The sequence below is a fragment of the Cygnus atratus genome, chromosome 1 (genome assembly GCF_013377495.2).
Source record: "Cygnus atratus isolate AKBS03 ecotype Queensland, Australia chromosome 1, CAtr_DNAZoo_HiC_assembly, whole genome shotgun sequence".
Taxonomy (NCBI): Eukaryota; Metazoa; Chordata; class Aves; order Anseriformes; family Anatidae; genus Cygnus; species Cygnus atratus.
This window is the reverse complement of record NC_066362.1, coordinates 126,590,758-126,618,653: the sequence shown is the minus strand read 5'-3', so window position 1 is coordinate 126,618,653 and position 27,896 is coordinate 126,590,758. Positions and strand designations below refer to the sequence as shown.

Genomic DNA, 27,896 nt, shown 5'->3' with positions numbered 1-27,896 from the left:
AAACACTTGGAACAGCTACTGTAATGAAAAAGACAAGCCCACAGGACAGTAATATACAACTGTATTTCCTCTTCAGACATCTCAAACTTTTTGTGACCTGTAAGGTGAATTATGTACACCACAACACTGTCAGTCAAGTGTGCGTAACAAGTTACCTACCTCCTGAACAAATCAGGCTCCATCAAGTAGTCTGAAAAGGTTTTAACTGCCTCTGATTTTCTCTGAGAAAGTGTTATAGACTTAAGGTGTCTTCAGATGCACAATATTTCAGTATTTCACTGTATGAATACACGCTGCTCCCTCAGTGATGATACTGATGTTTATGCCAAGCTGGAACTGTTTACATCCTCTACATTCATGTAATTTATATTTCTGCATTAAAAGGAAAGTCTCAAACCTTCATAATGTGAAAGACATCTAATTAGAGAGACTGTTTCACAGATTCCAAACTTCCCATTTACAACTACAAAACATCTCTTCAGTGAATTCAGAACTGCTTAAATGGAAAATTACTGTAGTTCTTGTTTCCAGCTGTTGAGCTCCATTAAGAAATGACCTGAGCCAGCACCAAATGTCCAATCCAGCTATCCATGCACTAAAACTAGCAGGTGTTTAGCAGACCACCAGCAGTCTACAAAACACAGATGAAGAATATCTTCATTAGCTTTATGCAAGTCACCACAGAAATATGTGCTATTTCAAGTAACTTTCAAAGAAATAAGTGGGTAAAAAAATGAGATGCAAATTTTTTGTTTTAACTTTTTGGACAGAAAAACGTGTAGAAACAAAGACTTCAATGAATATGAACGATGAAATGTTATTTTCATTAGAACTCTGGGTAGCTTGGAGAGCAGAACAGTGCTCATTTTGCTTTTTCCATCATCCTTCTCCACCGTGTACCTGTTCTACAGGCAGATGAGTTCAGACTCCAAAGCTGCTATAACTTGGTATCTTGACAAATTAAAAATTCAAATTACGGGCAGGGAGGGGAGTGGAGAGGCTTTTTTCTCCTCATGTGCTTGACATGCTGGCCAGGAGAGAAACCTATGTATCTCAACTCATACACTTTGTAAGATTCCTATTTCCGTGAAATTTGGACTCCTGACACTTGATGCTGTTAGGCTGTCAGTTTTAAATGGTTAATGAACTCCAAATCTGCCTTCCTAAAAGGCTAATGGTGAGAAAGCGAAGGCAAGAGCTTACATTAGGTAGATGCTGCTGAAACTAATGGAGCAAGACATATTAGAATCACTGAGGAATAAAAACACTTCAGCAAATGAAATTAAAAAAAAAAGCAAAAATGGAATGAAAGCTGCACAGTATGCTCCCAACTGCCTCATCTCAAAGTACTGAAAGCATGCACATGGAAATGAGGAGTATGAACAGGCTCATTTAGCTTCTTCTAGCAATGGTAGAAGGTGCTTTTGCAAAAAAAAGTTCTTTTTTTTTATTATTTTTTCCAGCAGATTAGTCTTCCTTCTTCTGTGCTTTATTTATTTTTCATTTTCCCCTTTTACTGACTGTGGTTCACACAAATGTAAAGGATCCTGTCCCCCTCCACTCCTTGTCAGAAATTTTACCATTAGCAAGTTGCAACTCACAATTAATTTCTGTCTCTTCTGGGAAGGATCCTTTAATCGGGCTGCACATAGTGAATGAAATCCCTTTCCACTCTCCCAGGAGAACAATCCGTCTAGATTGCAGCTGATAACCAGCAAGATCCAGATTGTACCATCCAATACAGAAACTGCTGTTATGAAACCCTCTCTTTTACAAAAATTAATGAACCTTACAACAGTTACACAGATCTACACTCCCTCTTGCAGCAGTAAGGAAAACAGTTCAGCTACTTTAATCTCTAAAAAGAAAATCTAAGAAAACAAAAGCCAGGGAATGGCTCTTCTTTAGTGTCTTCCTTTTAAAGTAGTAACAACACTACTTTGCTCTTCTGTGAAAGTTACAATGCTGACAACAAACTGCCAAGCAGCTGTTCAATTATATTTTTCAAATCCAATGATTAAAAAAAGAAAAAAAAAACTAAACCCATACTGTCATGCAGATAGTCACAGACTTTGTGCTGACAGCAAATATTTCTCCCATTTTGGCATTAGATTTCTTCTTTTCTCAACAGAAGTTACTGAGGCTAAACAGGGATATACTATTATTTAATTCTTGCAGGGAAAAATACAGTGCACCAAGTGACAAAGCAAAATGCATGAGCATCTCCATCCAGTTCTCTTTCAGCTGACTGGAATTTCATCTATTTTCCTTTGAATGAAGCTCAGAAACTTGAAACACAAATGAAAAAATGACTAATATCATGTGGTTTAGCTTTTCTTTTCAGCAAGTGCTTTACGTACAGAGACTGCTTCAGAAGAAACTGTCAGCTGGACACACAGAGGCCTACTGCTATTTGGGTGGCCAGTGCATGGCAAATAGCCCAGCACCCAGCAAAACCCAGGCAGCAGCGGGCTGTACTTGGCTACAAGGCCCTATTGCATCAGGACTTCCTCCCCAGGAGCTGAGTCCTCTCTCCCCCTCCTTGATTTTTACTGGGACGTTTTTATGAAGCGCTTAGTCAACTCAGTTTAATAATGTAAGCTTATATTCACGGCATTTAAGAACTATTTTACTAAGATAAATGTCACTGACTTACTATAGAAACACATGCAAAAAAAAAAAAGGAGTTTAAAAGGCAACTTAGAAATTGGCTTTCAGACTGTTAAGCCCACAGAGTGTTTGGCTGCTCTAGGATCCTTCTGTATTCCTCTTTTCCTCCTTCCTCTTTTCTTTTTTTAAGGCAGAAAAGAGAAAGACACATGGCACATTGTAAGAGAAACAACAATTCAGGAAACCTGTAGCTTCATTCCTCCACCCTGTTTACTGACTTCAGTTGTTAAATGCAGAAGTTGAAAGAAATTTTTCACGTTTCTACTAAGAGTCCCCAAAGTATCTGCAAATAATTAAACAGTTTACTTGGTGCCTCTCCATTCAGCTTTCTATAAAATTTTACAAGCATCAGTTGACTCCAGTTTTCCTTGAAGGAAAGGATAATTTCCAGTTAGATTTTATTATCCCAATACAATTTTCTCCAAATCATTCGTATCAGTTTTCCTCATTCATACAAGAGACTCCAAATGTCACCTCGCACAGAAGAGGGATTAGTAAAGCTCCTCCTCTTTTTTCTGCCAAAAAGAAGTGCCGTTTTATTAGATCACTTGGGAAGGAAAAAAAGGAGGGGGGGGATAGTTTTTGTTTCATAAGCACACATTTGAAAGAGCAACACATCCTAAAGACTGTGCAACTATTCTTGCCTGACTACGAAGTTACATTATTCTTTAGAGTAAGAAAATTGAAACCAAATCATATAGAAATAAAAAACATCTGTGCAAGCTTAATGGCCAAACAGTCCGAAAGGAAAAAAACTTAAGCTAAATGGAGCCAGGACAGAATGTGTTTTCACACAAAAGTAACCCCCTCTTTTAATACCTTCCTCTATAGCAGAAATGGACTTCAGGATCCCCAGTGCTCTTTTTCTTTCTTTTCTTTTTACCTACCCAGCATCTACAAACTGTGCAGAACTACCAAGGAACCCTGCAGTCGAATTCTGCGCTTTGCAGAAGATATATATTGCAAAAGAGTTTTGAATATTGACAGAAAAAAAAACAGCAACTAATTGTAAAAGAAATACCTCCTCTCCCATTGTGAAGCCCAGCTGCCCTTCAGCAGCTCAAAGTGTCCAAGACGAGCACTGGAGTCCTGCCCCTTCCTTGCATGAGCTCAGCCCAGCAAGGGTGGGAGCCCAGCCCTAGCACTGACTCACACTTCGGGCCATCCCAGGGAAACAAAGGTTCCACTTGTTTATTTCACAGGAAATCTGGAGCTTTTCCTACCTCTGCTCACTCTTAAGTTAGAAGTTTCCTCTCCTTTCCCAAGCCAGTCGGCCCTCCTGGCTTCATGAGACTGAGAGCTGGGAACGGTAATGTAAGGGAGGATGTATATAGGCTTCTTGTCTAGGCTGTACAGATAAGAAGTAATGCAAATAATTCTACAGGAAAATGAGATTTTGACAAATTCTGAATGTGCTGGTCTCTCTATTTTGGGGTGGGGAGAGAAATTGATATTTCATGTCATATAAGCTTTTGTTTAAGGTTTTTGTCTTTTAAAGGAAGTTGATCAAGAAACAGCAACACCATTAAGATGATGCTCTCTTCCATGAAAGTCTTATAAATTCTTCATACTTCCTCCTCACAAACCTTCAAATTTAAAACGAATGTAAAAGGGCAGGGGAGGATAACACATCATGCGCTTCTCAAATAATTTGGAAGAAATTAAATATTTATATTTAAGCAAACCACAACATACTACACACTCTCACTTCCATTTGACCTTAAATACCTCAGAAAAACGTTGACACGTTCACACACAAACACGTCTACAATGTACATACATAAGTATACTCAACGCGTTCCCTAGACACACACACCCATTCTCTAAAAAGATATTCTCATGGGAGTGCCAAAACAACTCTGAGACAAGAAAAACTGAACTCATACATCGAAACAAACAAAAAGGTTCCCTGATTTTAAGAAACAGCATAAGGAAGGACATGATAAACTTGGACAGTATGCAGATTTTAAAGGGGAGGCCATTAAATTGCTCACTCTGCTTCCCATAAAAAGTACAAGAAAAAAATTAATTTGCAGAGCCAATATATTAAAATATATTTTCTGTTACTATCGTGAAGTAAATTGTGTATCCTCCCTAAGTTTTCTTTACAGGATGCCTTTTTAAGAAAAAAAAAAAAAAAGAGACATCCCCTGGGAATTATTTATGCATATTTGGTCCTAATGTGGTTGAGAGGCTTGGATTAAATGATCTCTGAGATACTCTTTGGTCTTATACCAAAGGTGAAGTTAAAATGATCTGAGTAGGACTACTACTACTGCAAGTATACATCTCTGGAAAAAATGCCAGGATATTTTAAAGATTGGAAAAGACCAAGATGATAGGTCACAGGAAAGGTAACCTCTCTTGCAGCACACTCCCTGTGCCAGCTCCATGCTGCGGAACAGGTTCAGTAATGACTCAGAGCGAAGTCTGAACGCCTCCTGAGCCAGCCAACCCACCTCCTGAAGATCTCTGTTTTCAGAAATCACAAATTATTTTAAAGTTATATTACAACACATCATTATCAGTTCCAGAAAACATAAAATTATTATCTATTTGTAGAGAGAATAATCCACAACACATTTACAATACATATATTTTATGAATATGTATAAATATAAATAATACAGTCACGTATGTCTTTTTAAAAATAATCCTTGATTATGGAAAATTTTAAAAAGGAAACCACTTAAGAAAAATCCCACAAACTAATGAAGCTGAACAGATAGCAAAAAATGACTGTATGTATTTTACTCTTGGCAATTTCCAGGTTATAGACAGTCCAGCTCACATTCATAAATCTTTTTAATACCTCAGCAGCCCTGACAGTTATTTAGGTAATTTCCAAAGTCAGATATGTTATTTTATTTTTTTTGCACAACGGTATTTGTTCTTTAACTTTCAAAGTTCATGCGTGCCAAGAAGATTAAATGTCATCTCATTAAATTTTTATAATCTTTCCAAAGTTTAAAAAGCCTAACAACTCAGACATAGCAATTAAAAATCAAAGTTATATTATCTGACATAATGCAAGTGAAGCAAGAAAAAAAATCTCATTTGACCTAGAAACACTAAGACACTGTTTATAAAAGTGTTTATTCCTAATGCCTTGATTACACTAATTTAAATATTTTGTATCAATTTGTATCAGTTAGATTTTACTTTGGTAAATTTTACTACTAGTATTAGACAGTTTCATTTGTGAACTTGTTCTCCTGAAGCCCAACAGACAGCAAATATAGACAGCCTACACATCAGTACTGCTACTTTCTAAAGCATTTTCTCTGTACTGAAGTTGAAACAAGAAACCAATCTTTCATTGAAATTCAGTTTATGTCTCCACCAAATATCTCTGTAACTCAGGAAATGAACTTTATTTTGAACTATTAAAGCACAGTGGGTTTGTTTTGTTTTGTTTCATCTTTAAATGACTCCTTTTTAAATGCTTGTGGGGTATAAGTCTTGGGAATGGTACAGACTTAAATGAAAATGAGAGCTTTCTCGTGATTTAGCAAACTACTAGTCTTCAATGTACAACACAACAGCATCGTGTATCACAGCAATGTAGAACGTATATACTTTTGCTCTGTCCCTATTATGAAATAAAATTGCATTAGCTTAAATCTATACATCCTGTTTCTCAGACTACAGCATCCTAAGACTTCCTAATCAAAACCACTCCTGAAAAATCAGGAGCGCTCCCTGCCTGCTCTCCTCCAAGGGAGCTCACTTTGGCAGAAGCCCAGTGCTCTCCCCCAAGGAGAACAGACCAGATTCTCCACATCACTTTTAGGAGTGACTTCTAGTACCAGCAATACTTTTACATTACTCTGCTTCTATTTTTAGATGCTATTCAAGGAGCTCAAGTCCAGAACGTAAGTTGAAAAACGTTTCATGCATATGCTAGATGTACTTATTTCACACGAACAAATCTTTTCTGAATAAAGGCCAATGAGGTTTTGTGGCACGGGCAACAGCTATCCTGCATTTATTTAGAGTCTAACAGTTGCTTTATTGAAAACAAAAGCCTAAAAAAGTCACAAGCAGCACAAAACATTGTGTGGCTAACTTCCTCTGCCAAAAACTGCTGTTGCAAACTGATGGTAATCTGAACTATGTCACCAATACCTGGACAGCTCTGTCTGGGCAGCCTGAACATTTTACAAACCAGTGTGAGAAAGCGTGAAAGAAAGCTCACTAATGGGATAGCATGGAAATGCAGAACGTATACAGGAGGTCAGGAGACACTATTCATTTAAGTATCATAGTTCAGTGACTCAGTAGAGACTCACTGCCAGCCAGAGTTATCAAATTTGTTCCTCTCTTTAAACCCAATTTTCCATTTCCTGTTCTACTCCCAAGGTACCAAGTCCTGTTTTGAGTCAGCCTCCCCTGACTCAAAGAGGCATGCCGCTTTTTGACTGCCTTTCATTTCAAGAGCTGGACATATTTCACCTACCTTTCCTTCTTATTTATTTACTCCAGAAAGGCTAATAATATTCAGAAGACATTATTTAGAACTTCCACAGTGCTCCACAAACATCAGTTGCTGTTTGCAAACGTGTGCTATTTCTGCATAATGGAAGAAACATAAATCCTGCTTCCACACCAAACTCTCGGAATGAAGGGTTACACTGGTGAAGGAAGAAACCCCATCTGCAGAGGCAGCCTTGCTCTCAGCACAACTTCAGGAGGGACCAGGGACCTCCTCCCCTTATAGCTTTACTCACAAGTCAACATTAAAGTAAGTGGTGAGGCAGGGATGCCAAACTACACAGAAAGCGACTGCAAAGCAAAACACAAATGCTGCTTGAACAGCTGAATGCCTCCCCCGTTCCCACATACGGTTTGACACGCTGCTGCTGCTTGCTACGACCGCTGCCATCTCTGATGGCTGTTCCTGAATAAACGAATGCCAGAAACCTGTGCTTTCAAGAGCAAACTGCTACAACCACTTGATATTCACACTGCATGCTCTCTGTCTCAGCAGCCATTTTTACTAGTGTTTGTATTCAGTACCAGGTATTTTTGCTCACATCTGTTTTTTAATTATCTCAGGATTTTGACCACTGTCTCTCACATCTTTGTGTTACGGGAGTAAGAACCTCCAAGGACATTCGGTGTTCACAGTGAGTGCTGGCTACGCACACCTGAGCTCAAACCCAACATAAGCCAGCTTGAAAATGCCAAAGACCTTGCATCTCTCAAAGATTTCTTTTTAAATGACAATTCAAAATTAAGGAGAAAAATGATTTGTGCAAGCAACAAGGCAAGAATTGACGTAACAGCTGTGGCAAAGACCTGACTGGCAACAAAACCTCGTCATCACAGTTTCTGGATCCCTGGGTCATGGCCTCAAAATAGAAACCCAGATCTTACAGGCACCCTGAATTTATGACTTCCCATCTTACTGCTTTGGACAGGTAGATTTAATAATTGGCATCAGCTTCCAGCCCTTCTAGCTGTTCTGTCTACTTTCATTATTTCTTCTCCATTTCCCCTCTCCACAATATACTTAATACATGCAGAAATAAAGATCGCTATGTAGCGTCTTGCAGTGAGAAGGATCCCTAAACAGCAGTTAACTAGTTGCTGGGTCTAGAGCCATTACAGCCTTTCCTTTATATTAAGTCGTTATGGTGTCTGCAATATTGCCCAGTTTGATGGCTGGATATAATTTCCATTAAGTTCTGGCAAACACTAATGTGACCTCACCAAAGGCTGCTAATGAAATCTAGCTCTGCTCGAATTCACCAGAGCTAGCTAACTATGAAAATCTTGCCTGAAGAAAACTATGAACACATCTCAAATGGAAAATGCAAAAGATATTCTCAATAGTTTCTTCATAAGTAAGGACAGTTTTCAGAGAAATAAAAATGACTTTTTAGGACTTCTATTTTGCATTCACCTATCATGGCCTCCAGCATTTTCAGCTGAAATTACAACTCAATAAAAACAACCCGATACAGTTAACTCAGACTAGGAAGCATGTTGGTTAAATTAATTTTCTTCTACTTTTAGAGGTTTATTTTTAGATATAGGAGAGGAAAATGTGATAGCTTATTGGAACAATGGAAGCACAGCACATATAGATCATATTGGAAAGAAGTGCAATCTAGAAACACAAGTTTTAGACAAGGCACTACAAAATGAAGAAGGAAAAAAATAAACGCCTGTATAAATGTCTTGAAAATGCACAAGCAGAAGGAAGAAATGTGAAATGGACATTTCTATTTGACCATACAACTTTAATAGTGCTACACTAAATTTTCTAAGGAGACACAACATTCCTGTACGCATACTGCATTTCTTCTAAAAATTCATGTAAGCAAGCTACAGCTTCAGTCACATGTAGCATAGCCAATTAGCTCACTTACAGCTATCATTAATGGGAATTTGACAGAGCCAAACCTCAGGAATCTGATTCTATTCTGACTAGAAAACAAATACGGCCAGCAGTTGATTCATCAATGCAAACAGGCAAAGAAAAGAACTACAAAGGAACAGTATTTGATTCTTTTATTTTAAAACACAAAGAACAGCTCTGATGGCACTGCTCATATTAAACTATCACAACTTCATCATTGATTTCCCTAGGATAATCTGCTTTTGTGATTTTTAGAACAAAGAACAGCAAAGCAATGAATTCTGCACACCAATAAAATCGATGGGTTTTCACGCAACTCCTCAGTTTTGCCTCTAGTTCAAGAGCTTATTGATCACCCTAAAAGACAAGGGCCACTATATTCTACATTGTTAGCACTGGGCAAACACTTGAAGCAGAGCAACCTGACCGGTGATTTACAGCAGGGTGTAATGGAATCTGTTCCTGCTCCACTGACAGCAATCCTTTCTGCCCTCATACTCCCGCCAATATTTGTGTAAAAGCCTTCCTAACTTGACACAACAATAATTCATAACACCTTTGTGTGAAATATGATCTAGACTTATGAATCATAACATAGAAGAACACAGTAGAACAGAAAGTAATAATGCCGACAAAATGAGACCAAGTTGATTCTTCTGTAAAAGGGAACAGCATCTCCCATAAGCATTATCTTGTTATAAATAATCCTACATTATACAATCCTCTCAATAATTTACTGATACTTTAAAAAAATCAATAGTTGTTAGGTAATGTTGTAAATGAGAAAGGTAAGAGTATCATTACAAACATATATAGAATGTTTCATCAGTAATAATATCAAGAAGAACCAATAGAAAGAGTTTGAGGGTCTCCAGACTTCAGAAATAATTTTAAAACATGACGAAACTGAGGATAGCATTGTTTCTGCCTCTTCAAAAAATTTATTGAAAAACTGAAGCTACGTCTTGTAAATGAGCAAGATACACTGATAAAGATCCCTTTAAAAACTACATTAATTGAGAGAACTTGTACTGATTTGTCACTCTGCATCATAAATTGCAACACTTTTGACCCTATATGCAGAGCTCTTGAGACAAATACAACCTTTCTTGGAACTACAGACACTGCAGGATTCTCTCTCTCCCAGCCAACATTAAGTGGCAAGGGACACTGCAATGACAAGGGAGGAATCTCCTGCAGCCAAGAGAGAAGTATTTGGGGAGGTTAATCTTTTGCAGTTGTAACCTGATGTTTTGTCAGCGAATCATGTGTTGGTGCTATGCGTAGGTAAAGACAACAGTCCTGAAGCTTCTGAATGACACTGTTCAAAGGTTAACCAACCTGACCCTACCCAGCAAAAAAAACAATGACAGCAGAGTGTTGCTTTTGCTTATCTACACACTTGAAGCACAAACAAGGGTCTGTGCTTACAAAGATGAAGACATTATTTTCCACTAGCCATACCAACTTTAGGAGAAGTTTGAGGACATAGGAGGGAAGGTCTATAGGTAGGATGAGAAATGTTAGAAAATTTCTGAAGATTCTAGTTTGAATTTTTGGCTGGCAAGAAATAGACTTACGCTGCACCAACATCTGTCTCTATAACGGAGAAACAAAGGTATAATTTCTCATTACTATAAAGTGAAGACTTCCCTTCTGTGAACAAAGGCTACTTCATAAGCACTTTGTGAGTACTTCATATTAAAGCGATGGACTCCAGAGTTCAAGAAGTATGTAATTTATTTTAATCAGTTCCCATTTACAATGACTACTTTATAGATGGCTACAATTACAGTAAGTCTGCAGACAAAAGAAATCATTTCTGTAGCCTTAACGGAGCCTTATCACTTGAAAATTCTCATCTGCCTGTATCCAATTCAGGAGAACTACATTTTGTGTAAGACCTGAATTCTGGTCTGTGCCTACATTTATCTTACAAGTGAATGTTGCTGTTATACACAAGTTATAAATACTATTAGCATGTAAATTCTGTGTGTGTTTATCTTAGGAAATTGTCTGCATATTTCCTTTATATACCTACATGTGGAAAATTAATGAATTATAATGACTCACTTACTGTAGAACTGCATTATTAAGATACGCACTTCTTGATGCTGAAGGACTTTTTGTCCTGAATACAGAAAAAATGCTTAAGTACAGTCATGTATAAGCTTAAGTCTATCTGCTATCAGGTACATCCTACATACAAAGGAATTTTTCTTATGTGGGACTTGTATGAATAAGATTTCAGGCAGCCATGAAAACAAACATCCTCCAAAAAGGAGTTAAAAAAAAAAAAAAAAGTTATTTGCAGTTACTAGAAACATCTCATTTTGATTTCTAGTCTCCATTTCTAGTTTACTTAATGATCGTTTTGGAGGCTAGAGACCAAAGAATGCTCTCTACAAAGATGATCTGTTTCAACCTGTGAAAGTTAAAATTTTCCCCAAGTGTTAATCTCAGGACTTTCTTATGTCATATAGAACAAACCCACAAAAAATAAGCTTTCCCTTTTACTAGCCCCATCAAACAAAGAAGATTTTTGAAAGCATTTTTTAAATTAACAAACCCAGTACTAAGTGGAGGTATTTAGCTATTTTCCAAATCTTCCTTTTCGGAAAGCTGATGACACAATGACTGTATCTCCCTCTTAGTTTATATAAGAACTAGCAATTATTTTTTATTATAATGTGGTAACTACAAATCTGAAAAAGCCTCTCCAGTCTTCTTCTCTAAACTAATATTTTCGTAGAAAAAAAGGACAATTAATTGTCAGAGGAGTAAATCTTTAAGCAAAGTAACAGTTCTTGTAGGCAGTTGACATCGCTAGCACTCACTTTCCAGTGTGTGGCAAAAGAAAAAAGCAGAGTTTCGTCCACATAAAGTTTAGGAAATAATGACCACAAAACTTTAAGTTCTTGTCAGTGATAGAATTTAGAACTTCAGGATGAAAACTTCTTTAAATCAACAACAAAGGAAGAATTAAGAAATGATACGTACCTTATCTACTGAGACAAAATCATTGTCAACTTCTATTGACCTTGGCCGTAGTTTTATAGGTTTGTCTTTGAAGATATCTCCAAAGCCAACACCCTTGACCTTTTTGGGTTGGATTGTCGTGCCTCCATTGGCTCCTTCTGATTTTGTGCTGCAAGAGTCACCACCATCACTCTCAGAGCCTGTAGTATCTTTTAGGCCTAGGAAATGGAGGGATAAAAGAAGGAATCTTAGGTGTGAAGATCCCTGTTTCCAAAAGAGATTGTGACCGGAACATGATCCCTCCCACCAAGCTCTAAAGGAAACAAAGCCTTGAGAAACTGGCAGAGAAGAGGTTCTCTGTGCCATGTGCTCATTTCAAAGTTTTAAAAATCACGTCACTTCATCTCATTGGTGTACTTGTTAGAGCTTACACCAATCCACAAAACATGCACGCTCCAGGATCAAAACTTCACTTGTGAAGACAGCGACTCCTTGAATACCAAAAAAATCCTTCTCAGACACACATTATTTGCCAGAAAGTTCATTAAATGAAAGAGATAAAGCCAGTTCTAGGGCAGCTATTGTATAAAGTCACTTAAAGCTAACAGTCAGTCAGACCAGGCATACTGTACCTTAAATCTGTATGACTCATATCAAGCCAATTATGCAATTAGTATCTAAAGTTACATTACCTAACTGGGAAATATAAAGCTGAAAGCTGTTTAAACAAATCTGCAATCGAATAAGCTGCATAATGTGTTCCCTGCTGAACATTAAATCTCTCTGCAGCATAGGCAGCCTCATAAGAAAAGCACCCATGCACACAATCCTCTAGGAATATAATAAATCAAAACTGACACTCTGATTTGCATTACTTCTCTCAGTGAATAGGAAAATTTATCTGTGCTTATCTGAAAATTTCCGCTGTTTGAATAGCAGAGGCCACAGATCCAATATAGTGACATCTCAGTCCTTTACAGGATGGTGCAGAATCAAGCCAAGCAGCCGCTTGCAGCAGAAGTGACCCACTGAAGTTTCCTCCAATTGAAATAGTCCCCAGAATCATTTACACCTTCCTTCCTTCCTATGTTGCAGATTGACTTAACTATGTTTCCAGGAAAAACACAGCACTTTATGCTAGCTACTACATCACTAATTCTACCTAGAAATAACAAACCCAAATTCTCATATTCCCCTTAGAAGCGTATATGGTGCCACACACATAGATCATATGATAAACTTCTCAGATTATTTTTTCTTATACCAAGGTCAACAAATTGATTGCAATGGATTTTCATCGTAAGGCTGCCAGTAGAGAAGAAAGAATCATCCTTAAATTCTAGACACTCCAAATCAAGTAGAGATTACATACAGATCTCTTTCCTTCTTCCCTTAGGTAAGCATATAGTCTTATCCAAAAATCATCTATATTTCCACGAAGAGAAGAGAAATGACACTAAGATAAGAGCAGAGTCTACTGGATTCCTATAAATGGCTTGCAAGTTGTGGAGCATGTGGGAAGCTTTACAATACCCTAATAATGACTCAGATTCTACAATTCTCTGACATGTTTAAGTAGCAAGAATAGGATGAAACAGCAATCTAAGCTGAAAGCATCTGAATACTGTTTCTAAACTAATCTAGAACAATCTTTTAAAGCCAAATAGAACAATTACCTAGAGAGAATATTTTGACGGTCAGGGAAAATCTTTATGACTAAAATTGTTAATATTAACAACTGAATCCTTTCCTTTTGCCTTCCTGACTCAAGTGACAGCTCTAGGTTTAAAAGACCAAAAATCCACAGAATGAGAAAAATTTTAAGGAGAGCAGAAAATGAAAGATGAAATTCAAGGTATAGCTCCACATACAATCACATACAATTTCTTTCAGGTTCAGTCCATCATTAAGAACAAAGGCAGAAAACAATGATTTTCTGGGGCTTGGGGCATGGTTTTTGGTTTTGATGTTTCTTTTTAAGGTCTCCACACAACAACTTTCTGTCATTCTGATGAGCAGTAACTCGCTTTCAGGGAGTCTTCTCGTCTTCCTGGCAATTCGCTGTTAACGAACAAGACTGGTAAAACACAAGATCTTCTTCAAGAGCTACTTTAAACTTCTCCGATGAAACACAGAAACCACTACAAGTCCTGAGGCCTACAGGAACAAATTCACGAGCAAGGAAGCAAGGGGCTCACCTGCTAAAATTGGTTTTAGCAGCAGGGTGCTGTGAGGAGAGGAATTCAGGAATTGTGTATTGGGATAGGATTTTTAGTGAGAATAGTTTTAGGAGACAAATTATGAAAAATTATGATAAACTGCTCTGTTCTAGGATTTTCTGTATCTGAAATGAAAGGAGTATACGTGCAGAATTAGAGAAAGCTCCTGCTCAGAAACAAACAAAAATGCTGAAGACTAAGTAAAATGCTTGCTTTGGCTCTGCAGCCTCCTGCGTGGCTGCTACATCTGCCTGTCGAATATATATATAACATCACTGATTCTGCAAGAGTATGATTTAGATACCACTGTACAAGTTATTTCTTCCATAAATTGCCCAGGATTTGAATTAAGAAGAATTCTAAACAATAATAATCACAGTATGACTCTTTTCTTACATATGCTGGGGCCTTGATCTTTTTACTTTGACCTTTTCGTCTTCCCATGACAGGCCTCGGTTAACACCTCAAAAGCTGGTTTCATGGGTTTATCATAGTAGTTAAACGGTAGCATTCATGCCATCATTAAGGAAGTTCTTCCAGGGCTCATGAAAGCAATAATGAGTGAATTCAAGCCTTCACTGCAATCCTGTTCTGTCTGTGCTGTGGTGGTGGTGATGATGGAGGCCCTGTCTGTAGCGGAGCCATTCCACAACGCGGGGGCATAAGCCTGATAGGTATAAATCAGCAGCATGGCAAAGTCACTGCCTTTTTCTTATTCCTAAACCTTGTTGTAACTTGGAAGTAGAAGAAAAATTAATAATATTTCGGAGAGTAAAACCTTCACAACTCAAAATTCTGTACAAAGCACAGTGATCATTTTATCTTTGCTGAACAAAGGATCTGCTTCCTTCTCCTAATGTGGGATAGGGAAATGAGCCTCTGGCGAAAGTTCCCCATTTCATCCTTGCCAGGATCTCCTAAAACTACTCTGTGACAGACAAAAGCAGCAGTGCAGAGACCTCCCTCCACAAGTAACTGCGTTTAATTGATAGGATGCATGACCTCTCTTAGCCACTCCCTGAATGGAAAACGTGTCTTTAGAATAAATTTTAATAGGTTTTCCACATCACTAATTGTGGGAGAAGAGGACATATACCTAGACCTGGACCTTGGGCAGCAGACGGAAATAAAATATGGAAGTAATTAAGGGAATTACTCAACAGGTGTCATATGGACTTTCAGTTCTTTGAAGCCTGCATGAAAGAGAGATCAGAAACCTCAAGGGCTCAAAGAGAATTAGCCTTTTATTTCTGGGTAATCACTTGTTTTTCATTATGGCATCTTCATCTTCTATTACCATTCTTCTATGATGAGACAACACACCTTACATCAGAAGCCTCACCTCAGGCTTACAACAGACTTCCCTAGCATCGCCCATCTGTGCTTGATGTTTTCCAAGAGTCATTTCATTCTCAATGCTGCCACGAAGCTTTTATTATCAGGACTGTATACTGTGACAAAGTTAAATAGGAAATAACAGATATATATTATATATATTTTAATGAGGACAGAATGGACTGAAGTGATGCCTGCCCAAAGTAAACTGCATTTGAATGGTCAGATACAGCAGCCAACCTGACAAAGCTTCTTCAAAGTTAAAATAATTCTTCCTGATGAACTAGGAAAATGACAGAATTTATTATTTTTTGACTGACACAAACTGAGGATTCCCTTGGACTCAAATAAATGAGAATAAAAGCCCTAGCTTTTCCAAGAAGTATCTGCTCTTGCTCTTATCACTTGGTGGCTGTGGGAAAGAGGCAGTAGTGACAGCAAAGAAAGGCCATATGCAGTAGAAAGTCAGAATAACTTAGATAAAATGAACGCATGCACAGCAACATTAAGAAACAATAATGCAGAAATTAATCTAACATGCTCTTACTCTTAAAGACAAGCTGAGGGGACCTTCTCTTTATCTTAATTCTTCCCAAGGTACCTGAGATATACATCTGTGATTTGTACAGATACAGAACTTGCAAGCAAGAATTTGCAATACTCTGCCCACTCTTGCACGACAAATACTCTCCTCTCACTTACTTTTTCATTGGGTTGTTTACTGAAATAAATAAATGTATGTGTCTATATCTATTTAACACGTGTTTGAATTTCTACCCTTTTCTGACAAAGAAGTTTCTCCTACAAAGTTGCAGTGGTGGAGACTAAAATAAGGTGCTATTCCACATTTTGACTGAAACCAAGGAATACTATTTTTGCAATCATATCCCAAGTTCAACTTGAGACATGTAAGCCTCTGTGATTCTATTTTATTAAGCATTTTCTTCTAACAATTTCCTCGTCCAAGATGGAGAGAGGAGCAAAACTGAAGTCAGAGAGTGATCCAAGAGCCTTTCTTGCCTTCTGAAGGGGATGCTATTTGATTTTATTCCACAATGCAGACCCCTTCCAGTCTCTTAAATAAAAATAAAAATCTGGGACCCAGGACTCTGAGCTTGTCCCTCCTCCCAAAACCAGAAAATTGCCCCTCTTCCTACTGACTCAAATACCCTCTTTTTTTCCTTCAGCTTTGCATGGCCTTTTTCACCATTACTGCAAAAAAAAAATGCTTAGTAGGAGAACAGAGCTGGGTGGACAGTTTCCCTGAAAGACAAATACAGCCCACAGATAGGGCTGGGAACTATGCAGGAACCTGAGTGACACAGGCTGGCAGATTATGAATTTTAAATATGGAATTTTCTGCAAGAAGAGCTACAGTTAGCAGGGAGGTCACGTTGCTAAATGGGCATTAAAACCTGGAGTGCGTCTCAGCAGGCACAGTCATCTGCCACTGACAAGCAGTACAGTCACATTGGAGCAGCTGCAGCAGAGCTGTGAATGTAGTGCAAAGGTAAGGCCAGCAGCTCATCAAACTATTTTCAGAAACACTAAACATGTTTTTTGGTTTCAAGTCTAGTCATTCAATACTTCGGATATATACAGGTCAGGATAAAAGCTACATTAGTCAGGCCTCTTACTATTTTTTATTTTTTTTAAAACAGCAAGTTTTCTAGAAGTGTCAGCTCTCTGTCAGCATTCAGATAACTGACAAGCTAAGGACATAACAGTACTTAGTGCTTACTAACATTCCTACTGTCCCACCAGTTCTAGTAGTATGAAATGTTTTCATACCCTTATAACTTTTTTAGGAAGGATATAAGACTTTTTGGATATCACTTCCCATTTCTGGCTCAGTAAGCAAAGATGCTTTGATTTATTGTCACCAGATCATCTGTAGCACCACAAGGCAGAGCGCAAATCTGAGCGTTAAGTGCACTTTAATAATAAGCTTCTTAAAACCTGACCAAAGGCAGCATCAGCAGCAAGGAGTTAAAATTCCCAGGAGTCCCAGCTTTTGGCTGGAACTAGATATGGGACTCCTGGCATAACGTTATTTAAAAAGATCCAGAGATCTAAGATTCTCGGTTGCTTCATGCTCTTTACAAGTGCAAGATAATTTAGTATTCATGAAGATTAAATTCTCACAACACTGTCTGGAGGAATTTCACACTTCACACATATTTTTCCTCTATGGCTATATATGAGATATTAGTTTTCTCACGACATTTCAAACATACCACACTTCTGTTGTGCCAGTTACAGGTCTTTTGAGAGCAACATTCTGAAATGTACCAAAACAGATTAGCTCAAACAGGGATTAAGAAGAGACCGCAACATCAGACTTAATTCACCAACATCCCCAGAACTGTGCTGGCATTAAACCAAGATTCTAAACCAGAAAGATTTTTAGGGATGATAAAGGGCTGTGTAAACTAAAGCTGTTAAAATAAAAATAAACAGCTGTGATAAAATTAACTCCATTCAAAGCAGGAAAAGAATTGTTTCTAAATAGCTTAAAATGGCAGGAAAAATGCAATACATTGTAAGCCTTACAGAGCTTTCTATTTTAAGGTATTATTTACTAATTTAATTTTTATTCTGGATTGTTTTCTCTACAGACTTTTACTGGCACTGAGGAAAAGACAAGAACACTGCCAATGTGTGAGCCAGGGATGCTTAGGCTCTCTGAGCTCTTCTCAGACTAGCTCTGTTAAGCCGTGTAAAGGTCAGCTGTTCAGAGGCACACACCTGAGACAATGCAAACAATCTCCTGATTTGGTCTGGCAGCCAGAGAGAAATGCTGTCAGCTGTGTTTAATAGAATAAAGAACTGTGCAAATGAAGCTTATTGGGATTTCTGCCTTTTATGGGAGGGAGGAAAGGCAAGGGGAAACGTGTTCTTTCCTTCTATTTAGAGAAGGGTGGTGTGGACCTCCTGAGCGACCGATGTGAATGATAACGAAGGTGAAGCCATAGATGGCAATTGCAATAGATGAAACAGGAAGCGTCTTTCTTCCTTTTCCTCACACAGAGGCAAAGGCAGAATGCATAGATACAGCCTATCAGGTACTTATCTTGAGCTTGTTTTCTATGAAAGTCCTGTATTTTGCTGAAGACATCCTTAACAATGTTCTGTAGTGTCAATTAAGGAAAGCAAAAACAGAAAAGGAAGTTTGATTTTTAAAATGACTGTAAAACAAAGCTGCATTGCTCCTTCATAAATTAAAGGTTAATAAATTCACACTTGGAAAAAAAAATTATGCTTCTTAAGCAAGTGATTATATGTGTACAAATGGTTGATGCAGAGTATCTCAATATTAGTCATTATTTGTTCTTCTTGGTTATGCTCCTTGAAGAAATGTAACCTTGTATTCTAAACATTTTGTCATTTCCTTTCACAACGTTCATTTTCCATAACACATTTCTTGCCACGTAACATACAGCCCCAAGTTTTTTATGCTTTCACAAAATATCATGCAGGGAAAAGGGGAGCAGTGTCCTGCACCACATAGCAGCATGCATTATGTGCAATGCAGTACAAGCATCTTCTGCAGCATGAACACGGAGCCATCAATGAGGAAATTGGTGGCTTCACCTCATCCCCAGCCATTTCCCTGAGTACTGTAAGAGCAAACAGAAACAGCCACTGATTCAGGAGTTTTACAGCTGTACTGTCACCTTCTTCATTTTGGAACTGTTTTGTCATCACCCGTGTTCTCACCAAGTATAGGAACATGTTGTTGTATGTGAAATAACAGATAAGCAACCCCAGCCAAAAGGATTCTTTCCCTGCCACTCACCACAAACTGGTCTTTAGTGAGACTCATGGAAAACCACTTGCTGATGGGAGCCCAAATCTTGGCAGGTTTTAATGCACCATAATTCTTCTACCCACCACCCCCAATCGCTTGCCATCTGTACATTTGTTCTCCAGAAAATAGGATGCTTATTCTTAATCAAAAATTTTTCTCTCACCCATTTTTTAGCATTGTTCTTTGTCAGATGTTATTTTTCATTGTAGCAGCTGTGTATTTATTATATGGTATTCTTTGTAAGCAAGTTAGAAGCTGAAATAAAAATTGTAACTGTCCTCTTCAGAACTGTTCAAACCCACGTTCTGGTTTCTCATTTAACTTTGCTCACATTCAGACATTCTTAAAAGGAGTTAATAATACCACAAATACGTCAATCATATTGATTTCTTTGAACTCTGACCAGACACTGTTCCTCAAGGATTAGGAAAAAAATTAACGTGGTGGAGCAATAGAAAACACAATTAAGGATACTCACGAATACTTCTGTTTCAACGATCCTGTCTCATTTTCTTCCATTATATCTAGTATCTATTACTGACAGCATTGTGGGTCCATGTATAAGGAAAGAGAGGCAAACATTTGTCAAGTCAGGCATTGAATCTGCCCTGTTCCTCGGTTGTAGCATTTTCAAAGGAAAAGAAAGCGAAGGAAGAAAGAGAAATTAGACCAGTAAAAATAAAAAATAAAAAACCTTAGAAATCCAAGATGCAGGAAAGTTCTAGGATGAGAGAAAAGAGGGCTGTGATCAACAAAATGACAAGTAAGTAATTTGTTGTTGTTGAGTGTTCACCCACCATACACAGCAGCAAAAATTTTCTGACAGCAGGTTAATGAGCAGAATACCAAAGGAGTTAGAGCTATTGCCGAGTGGAGTTTGGCATCCTAATGACTGAAAAAGCCATGTCAGCATGTGAAGGCAATGCTGGCTGCTTATGCAGGAGACAGTCTTGCATATTTCAGGGAAAAGTATCTCTAGAAGCAGCTACAAACTAATTTGACAGCATTTAGCTATTCCAGGCCTTGGTTAAGAAAGAAAATTTCTTTTAAACATAGCAGCTGCAAAACGGCTTTCAAAATGAAATTATTTTAGCACTACGCACATGTTTGTGAAGTAAAAGCATTTTTCTTCTGAAGCTTGCTTCAGAAGTTGAGCAACGCTTCATGCAATGCAATACAGGCGAATCGAAGCACCCTTTGGGCATAGGGAATCTGAAGCTATGAATTGACCTGTGCTTAGCTTATGGAGCAATCAGAAACCTGACATCGGAGAAGCTGTGGGCTGTTTGAAACCCACGGTCCCAAATGAAAACAATCCTGTGGAATGTCTCCAAACAATTTTCACTGGAAACATAAGCACACAGGTATCTGCCTAAAAATAAGGGCCACAGATAAGGTACAAAATGGAACAGGCTGGCCACACCTTCAGTAGGCCTGCTGTGGAAGAAAATTAGTATGCAGGAAGAGAGCTGCCAACAGATGCAACAGGAAGAATAATGAAACCTCCTCTCTGCATGTTAGTCAGGAGATAACATCTCTGACAGTAGCGATGCCAACTCTCACTTTGCTTAACACTTTCCCAGATGATCTGATTTTGTCTACCACCCGTTTCAGTCCCAGATTTAACCCAGTAAGTGACAAACAGGCTGCAAAGGTAGCTGCACATCTGGCCTTCTTAGATGCAGCTTTACAGGGAACGCAAGACACCTCGGTAGCATGAGAACAACGTGCAAGTCTCAACCAAATGCCAAGGGAGGTAGTATCAAACGTGACATCTTTGGGCAGCTTGGAAAACAAAGTTCATAGGGGTGTTTGTCCTGGGCTATGGGAGACATCTACTGTGGGCTGTCTTCTTGCAGCTAGTTATTAAGAATGCCTGTAGATACCTATCCAACCATGCGTGCTTTGAAATGTTTGTCGAAATTTATTTTGTGCAACATGGCATGATCATGGGCGAGTATTGTTATCAAGGAGAACTAAATACAGAGCTCTAGCACAATTGGAAAGGTGATTGAATTCTTCCAGGTTTTACTTAGGCTCTAACTATATAACTGGAGAAAAGAGGGAAGGCCATTTGACAGTTAATAAAGAATAGGCAGGGCATGGAGAGCAAGCTTCCAGAAAACTCTGAAAGGTATCATTAGGGCAACACTGCCCAGAAAGTTTACTGTTGTGAAATTAAGGCTCCAAAGGCAGATCTTGTACCTGATCTGAAGCTAGATTTTGAAATCTGAAGTCACACGCACCAGAGTCAGTTTGTAAATCTGTGTTAGCCTCATCAGATAGGTGGATGCATCATCAAAAACAGAGGTGATTGAAAACACGATGGTCTAAGAATTCGGCAAGAAGCACACATTCTGAGTAAGGCAGTTAAGAAGGCTCTAAGGTGAGATGCAGCAGAAAAATGTGAAGCCACGTTGGTCTGCTCCAGCCAAAGCAAAAGCTTGGTCTGAAGCTCGAGAAGAGCTCAGAGAAGAGGTGAATTCTGGTAGACAGCAAGATCATTTTCCAAGGGGAAATACTCAGAGCTGCACACATAGATGAAACTTCAATTTCTGCTCAAACAGCAACAACAAAAGTGCAAGTGCAAGTTATCAGCATAGAAGACAACCACTTCTACTGCTTCATCCTTTGCTGTGAATATGCTAAGACGTAATTCCATTGAGGTAGGAAAGCAAACGCCCCCACCCCGAGAGTAGAAGGAAGGGCAGCACAGTTTGGGTATTCTGGAGAGAAAGCTGGCTGAGATAAGATCAGATGCCAAAGTTAGCACAACATCCTGTTCACCGGAGGACAGGAATGAACGCTTTGTACTTAGTCACATTGAATGTGACTCAGTAGGATCTCTTTCTGCTAGATTTCTGGATGAGAAGCAGGTGGAAGGACAGATTTCCATCTTCCTTGCTTCCTCAGTCTTGCATCTGATACCACTATCCTCTCTTCTTCTGTATTAACAGGGTAGTAAAAGCATATGAAAAGCAGCATATGTTCCATACTTCCAAAACGCAGAAGGCAAAAACCTGAACGTGAAATGAAAGTAGTTTTATATCTTTTACCTACTTCCTTGGCAGAAAAACCTATCAACCAAAATGCTGTGAGTAATAGCTGTCAAAGACAGAATGCCAAAAGAAGAGCATGCAGTGAAATTAATACAAAACAAAACAAAAGCCACGTTGTTCTTAAGAAAAGCACAGCATACTTTATGAATTCAGCAATTATAATGGGAACTTCAGTTTTAGAGCAGATGGAAATTTAATTCAAAGATTTGTGGTTGTTATCAATAGTCTTCATGTTTCAGGTGGCAAAATTGATGGAACTAAATGGTCTTCATTTCAATCCATAGCAAACCCAAACATCCAATGTAATTTACAGTTTATTGTGGGCTTACGCACGTACATTATACGGACATATAACATATACATGCACAGAAGGACCGAGTGCATTCTCATTGCATTAAGGCTAGGCAGTTCATCAGCAGCAAACCGACTTTAGCTCACAGACAGATATATATGCATGTAGAGTAGCTGTGAGTGAGTAGCAGTGGCACACTTTACAAGTGTAGATAAATCAAACAAGTACTGAGGACTGAAGCTATTGCTTGTTGATTTTGAAACACACTCACTGTTATAGCGTCTGTAGCTGTCAATCTTTGCCGGTGCCACTCTGTACAGAATTGTCCCTTCAAAGGCAGATTTTCCTGACAGCAGGGAAGAGAAGGAAAGAGGAGAAAAAAAGAGAAGGGGTGGGGTGGGGGTGAAGAGATCGAATGATGGTAAAAAGAAGGGAGAGGAAGAGGTTTTAATCTGTATTTTCAGTCACTAACATTTTTAAGACTCATTAGCAAAACAACGAGAATATTAACAAAAGTATCTGATTTTACATGAAGTTAAAATATTCTTACTGCATGTATGTCAGATAAGAGAATCTCATGATTTTGCTAAAGCTGTTCTTTACACTGTCCAACAGAATGCATTTTTTCTTAGGTTTTGTCTGTTGTCCATCAAGATGCATAACTTGCAAATTAAGTGATTTGTCTGTCTTATTCAGCCCCCTCCTGGAGCACACGGAAAGCCTGAAAAAAATCAGTACTGCAATGACGTACTCACAGTGGCTCAACACTCCTGTTGCAGATGTAGTGAACAAGCACAGCTGACATCCAAAGAGGGCACTGAAACACTCAGGTTTCTTTAATATACCAGGATCCCGTCAGCATCAAAAATACTGCATCTTTCCAAGAGGATTTATTAGAAATATTTTGGACATGGGACCTAGTCTTAAACAATGCTTTGCTGAAGGAATAGGGTACAAAAAAGCTGAATAAAGCAGTTTTTCAGCCATTGGCTGAATCAGGTGTTTTAACTCTTCACACATTAACAAAAACAAAACACAAAAACTTAAAAAAAAAGAAAACAAGAAAAAAGAAAAACACTTCCCATCCTAGATATTTAAGATAACATTTCCACTATCAAAACCATGAATTTCTTGGTGTTTGTTTTTTTGTTTTTTTTTTCTTTGGTAGCAAGACAACTCATGCTCTGGCAGTCATGTTACGGAATTCAAGGGAAGGCAAAGGGCATGAGCATTTGAGGTGTCACTTTTAGTTTTGTTAACCCAGGGTATACAGGCAAGCCCGAAAATATACCAATGTCAGCTTGCTGTCAAGATCACGCAGGTATACCATCATAAAAATGAACATATTCAGTATAATTTTATAGCAAAATAGCCAATACATGTGAATTGTTTCAATATAGCATCCACCCATTCTGGTACCAAAAATGTAGATTATATTTTTTCCTGCATGTCATTCTGTTGGACTTTCAGAAAACAAAAAGCTATACCTATTTATATATTGTAAAAAGCTGTTTCTTTGTTTTGTACCTGTAGTTTAATTAACAGCACAAGGTTTTCATTGTCTTATTTTTACATAATGAGGAAGCAAAAATGCTGCAAATCTACTTTTCCATCCTGCTTTTACAAGATACCATTCAAAGAATGCCATTAAAACACTCAAGGTACAATTAAGAAATTGCTAAGAGAAAGGCATGTTAAGCTTCATGACAGTGAAGAGAACCAGAGAGACAGGAATGAATATCAGAAAGCTTTAAGAATACAAAATACACCAAGCTGCCTGACTGAAGCATCAGCTGCTGAGTCTATCACCGGTCCTAGCTCCTGCAATCATGACTCCTCAGTAGCCATGACTAACAGGTTTCTAAAAGTAATAGATACCTAACATGAGGCCTAGCAACTTCTGAAGAGACAAACATGCAACAGGCCACCTTTAAATGTTGCCATGACATCGCCATGAACATACTAAAATGCCTTTGAAATCATCTCAATAATAAGTTGTGATTCTCAGATGCAATTCGTTTGATTATGGGACAGCTTTCTTGCTTCTCCACAGACTGTAATGACAAGATGCAGTATACAAAATATTCTTAAAATTAATACTAGATAGCTGAGAAATCTCAAAAATAATAAGCCTTATAATTCATGTATCCATTTAATATAGTGATAAAATTATAATGTATACTTCCCATTCTTGCTGAGTAACCTTCCCTCAGAGAAAAACAATGTTCTAATCTAAGAGGATGCTTTAAAGAACAAAGAACTGTTATTCACTCTAAGGGTACTTGAGCCCGTCCCTACTCATATTTTGAAATGTGTCCCTGAAGACAAAAAAAAAAAAGGTGGAAATCACCTTACAGCTGGGACAAATATTTAAAATAAATATATGTAGATAGATAGATAGATCTTTTGATCTTGTAACAGTCTCACTTTCTAATCTGCTAAGCATCTACCAACCTAAGGGAAATCATAGGTTCCCAGCCCTTTCAGTTAAGGGGCTATTAAGTCCTGCTATTTGTCTTAAGAAATGTTTAGACACTTCTAAAAAAAAAAAGGGACTTCTAATTCAGAAGAGATTTCTGAGGTTACTCTATGGCAGAGTGTGAAAAGAAACTAAGACAATTCCTTCTGGCCATTTACTCTGATCTGCTGTAAAATGTACATGGACACATTAAAAAATAATAAAAACAGACAGCATCTTTTTCCTCATTAGGGCTCTGTAGGTCATAACAGAATGACAGAAGAATATGCGTTTTCGTTATCTTTATTCCTAAAAAGCCAAGCTATATTATTTCTCTCTTCTGTATTGCTTCTGCTGAGCTCAACAAAAATTATGTTTGCGTTTCCAAATGGTTCTCTCTGGAGAGGGTCATTAAAATATAATTAAAACATCAAGTTTAACTAACAAATTATTTTTATGTATTAATAAAATAAAACACTCATGTTTGCACAGTGCTCTTTCTCCAAAGATCCCACGCTACTATTCCAAGTCTTGCAGTGAACTTGCCAAGTGTTACCTTAACCATGTTATAGGCTAGGCTGCTGAGTTTAAGGCTGCTGCTCAAGATTGCAGTGCCATACCCCAATCCATTTTAGGACTCTCAAGAAACCGTGTAGAACCTCATTGACCACCCAAGTTTCTGTTTCAATGTACAGACTCTTGGATCTGAGTGTTCACCCAGAAAATAACTTAAAAATCTAGAATTCATATTCCAGATTTGTGCCTTACAAAGTCCTGTGACACAGACATATTCAAATAATGTTTCCAGTGAAATAAAAAGGAGTTATTGCAGATTTGATGTTCTCTCATGTCTTGTCATCCACAGAGGAAGGAGCTGATCTAGAGGCATGCATGCATGTATACCCTTATGAGATATTACCTAGAACATTATGTAGGCCTAATGCCCAAATTGTCCAGAGGTTTCCTGTTTTTTATTTTGCTGTGTTTTAAGAATAAGCACAGATGCTTGAAATGAGATTATCACTCCTTGTTATTTATATAGACTTGCAGAAAAAATTGCTATCTCATTATAGAGATTTTCAAATACAGACAGTCAGGGTACCTGAATATAGCCTCCTAAAGCACCATGTGTTAGAGTGTAACACCCATAAAAATTACATAAAGCATATAGAAAGAATTGTGCCAATGCATATTTCCCATACTTCTGCTAGGAAAATGCAGTTCTGAAATTGGTGGTGTTACTTTCAGAAAAAAAGAAATAAAGATAAAAAAGCAGGAAAGCCCCTGTAAGAATTTCAACATTCCCTGAGTCTCTTTTTCTTCCTTAAGAGGCTTACAGAATTCTGTTTTATAAGTTTAGAAAATAGGTCCTAATAACACATCATATTAGCTAGCCACAAAGCACCACCAAATAGTTAACTTTCAAATAAAAGAGAAAAAATACTCATCTCCCAGCTATAGCTATCTTCAATTTAGTTAAAGAGACAAAAACAGTATCTATGTTGCTGGTATCTTCTCAATACAAGTCTCACAAATGACAGATTCCACTGGCAGTCAAAACCAGCACACAAAACTGATAGCATGAACGGAGTATATGCCGTTAGGAATGTTGATGGAACAGTCTAATGATTTGTGGCTAGAGTTATGCTCTCCAATGTATGTTTTTATTAAAAGACATTTTTAGGATGCTCATTACAAATAAACTGTTAACAAATTTCCCGGGGAAGAAATATTCATTCATACGGATAGAAATGGGGCATTCCATCGCTAACAGTATCACTTACCTTTTTCATTTATAGACTACCAAGCATTATAGAATCCAGAGCTGAAACTACATCTATAAAATTAGTTCTTCCAAGACTCACTGTGCTTATAACAAAAGAAATTCATGGTAACATACACAAGTTATAGAAAGCAGTTTGCAGTCTTCTTCACTTAATGCCCTTCTTCCCTTTCCATCACACTAAAATTGTTAACTTCTTTACAAATATTTTCATTTAGGTTTGAAGGAACACCATTAGCAGCACTGACCACATGACTAGGTCTCCAGTGCCACTACACCTACTACGCATGAATAAGAACTCCATTACAAAAACAATAGGAAAATATTTCATCATTGCATAAGCAAGTTTTCTCAGAATCTCATTTCTGTGGGATGGAATAAAGATAAAGTTACCTTAAGTGGAAAAATGAGAGGAAAAAAAGAAAAAGCTAAAAGAAAGAAGCATAATTTTCTGCCTTTCACTGGCAGAGTGAGCTATAGAGCCTTTGGTAAACTTTGGTAAGCTGAAATAAGCTTGCAAAGATCTTGGGAGCCCTTTCACTTTTATCTGTTGCAGAGATCTCAGAAGCATACTATATAGCAATGAGCATCTGCACTGTTGAAGATAGTAAACAGACTATAAAGGAAGAATTTGGTAGGTAAATGTGGAATTATCCTGAAATATGTCAATACAATTGATTTTTTTTCTTTTCACTGAGGATTCCAAATCGACCACTGAATTAGGAGGTAACAAGAATATCTATTTGAAAAACAGAAAAAAACATAAAGACCGACAAGTATCCATTTGATATAACAGCATACTTTTGGTTCAGGTTATTCTTCAAGGGAAGCTATAAATAGGATAACCCACTACCATGCTTATACTATTGCATACTTAGTTACCAAACATGCTTGTCACCTGCAGCAGTACTGGCCCACTGTAA

At 37.9% G+C, this 27,896-nt stretch overlaps 1 protein-coding gene across 5 annotated transcripts in view; it reads right to left on the bottom strand.

Annotated features, from left to right (window-relative positions):
• Window positions 1–27,896, bottom strand: part of SH3KBP1 (SH3 domain containing kinase binding protein 1) — a 224,141-nt gene that overhangs the window by 71,971 nt on the left and 124,274 nt on the right. For 4 of the 5 annotated variants that reach the window (XM_035542036.2, XM_035542038.2, XM_035542037.2 and 1 more), the window contains one exon: window positions 12,038–12,234. In XM_035542036.2, coding sequence (XP_035397929.1) covers window positions 12,038–12,234 — 197 coding nt within the window. Of the gene's footprint in view, window positions 1–3,691; window positions 3,797–12,037; window positions 12,235–27,896 lie in introns of those variants that run through there. The other variant, XM_035542040.2, reaches the window with a different exon arrangement.